Source organism: Gadus macrocephalus, chromosome 17, assembly GCF_031168955.1.
Source record: "Gadus macrocephalus chromosome 17, ASM3116895v1".
NCBI classification, from domain to species: domain Eukaryota; kingdom Metazoa; phylum Chordata; class Actinopteri; order Gadiformes; family Gadidae; genus Gadus; species Gadus macrocephalus.
Genome location: NC_082398.1, coordinates 5,338,087 through 5,338,829, shown reverse-complemented (window position 1 = coordinate 5,338,829; position 743 = coordinate 5,338,087). Strand labels below are relative to the sequence as shown.

Sequence of the window (743 nt, the reverse complement as noted above, 5' to 3'; positions counted from 1 at the left end):
CACCAAACAGGTATGCGCACCGCGCACACAAACAGGCCCGCACGCACGGAAGGAAGGGCGCACACACAAAGTCACATACTTGTAAACACGCACGCCCGCGCGCACAAAAACCTCCACACACAGCTGATTTGCCTTCTACAGGAAAAGAGCAGGACATTTTATCTTTAGAAGTAGCAAGTCTTAGACTGACTTACTAGTTCTGTTAGCATAAGCAAGCTTAGTTAGCACCTCCCCAGGCATTAGTAGAACGGTGCTCGGACTCGCTCCATCCCTGGCAGCACCCAGTGTCTACTGAGACCCGGTACCGTTAAAACACACGGAAGACCGACAGATCAGACGGTAAGACCCGGCACTGTTCCAACACACGGAAGACGGACAAGAAGACCACCTGGACAGAGACCCGGGTACCGTTCGAACACATTGAAGACAGACAGACCACCCAGTTAGAGACTCGGTACCGTTAAAACATAGCTCATGAGCTGGAGAGACAACAGAGAACGTTGGGTTAGGGTTCCCCATACACGCACACGCACACACACACACACACACACACACACACACACACACACACACACACACACACACACGCGCGCGCGCGCTCACGCATATACACTCATGCACGCACGCCCACACACACATATATATATATATATGTGTGTGTAACGTTGTATATAAAGTTATATATATCTTTAGATACACACAGGCATATAAATACACGCCCGTGCGCACACTAAAGCACACAC

The 743-nt window shown here is 50.2% G+C and overlaps 1 protein-coding gene across 1 annotated transcript in view; it reads right to left on the bottom strand.

The window, feature by feature from the left end:
* LOC132445741 (kinesin-like protein KIF1C) overlaps positions 1–421 on the bottom strand; it is an 18,094-nt gene extending 17,673 nt beyond the window's left edge. The window contains 1 exon segment of the mRNA XM_060035856.1: positions 409–421. Within this exon segment, the coding sequence (XP_059891839.1) occupies positions 409–421 (13 nt within the window).
* Positions 422–743: the final 322 nt, after the last annotated feature.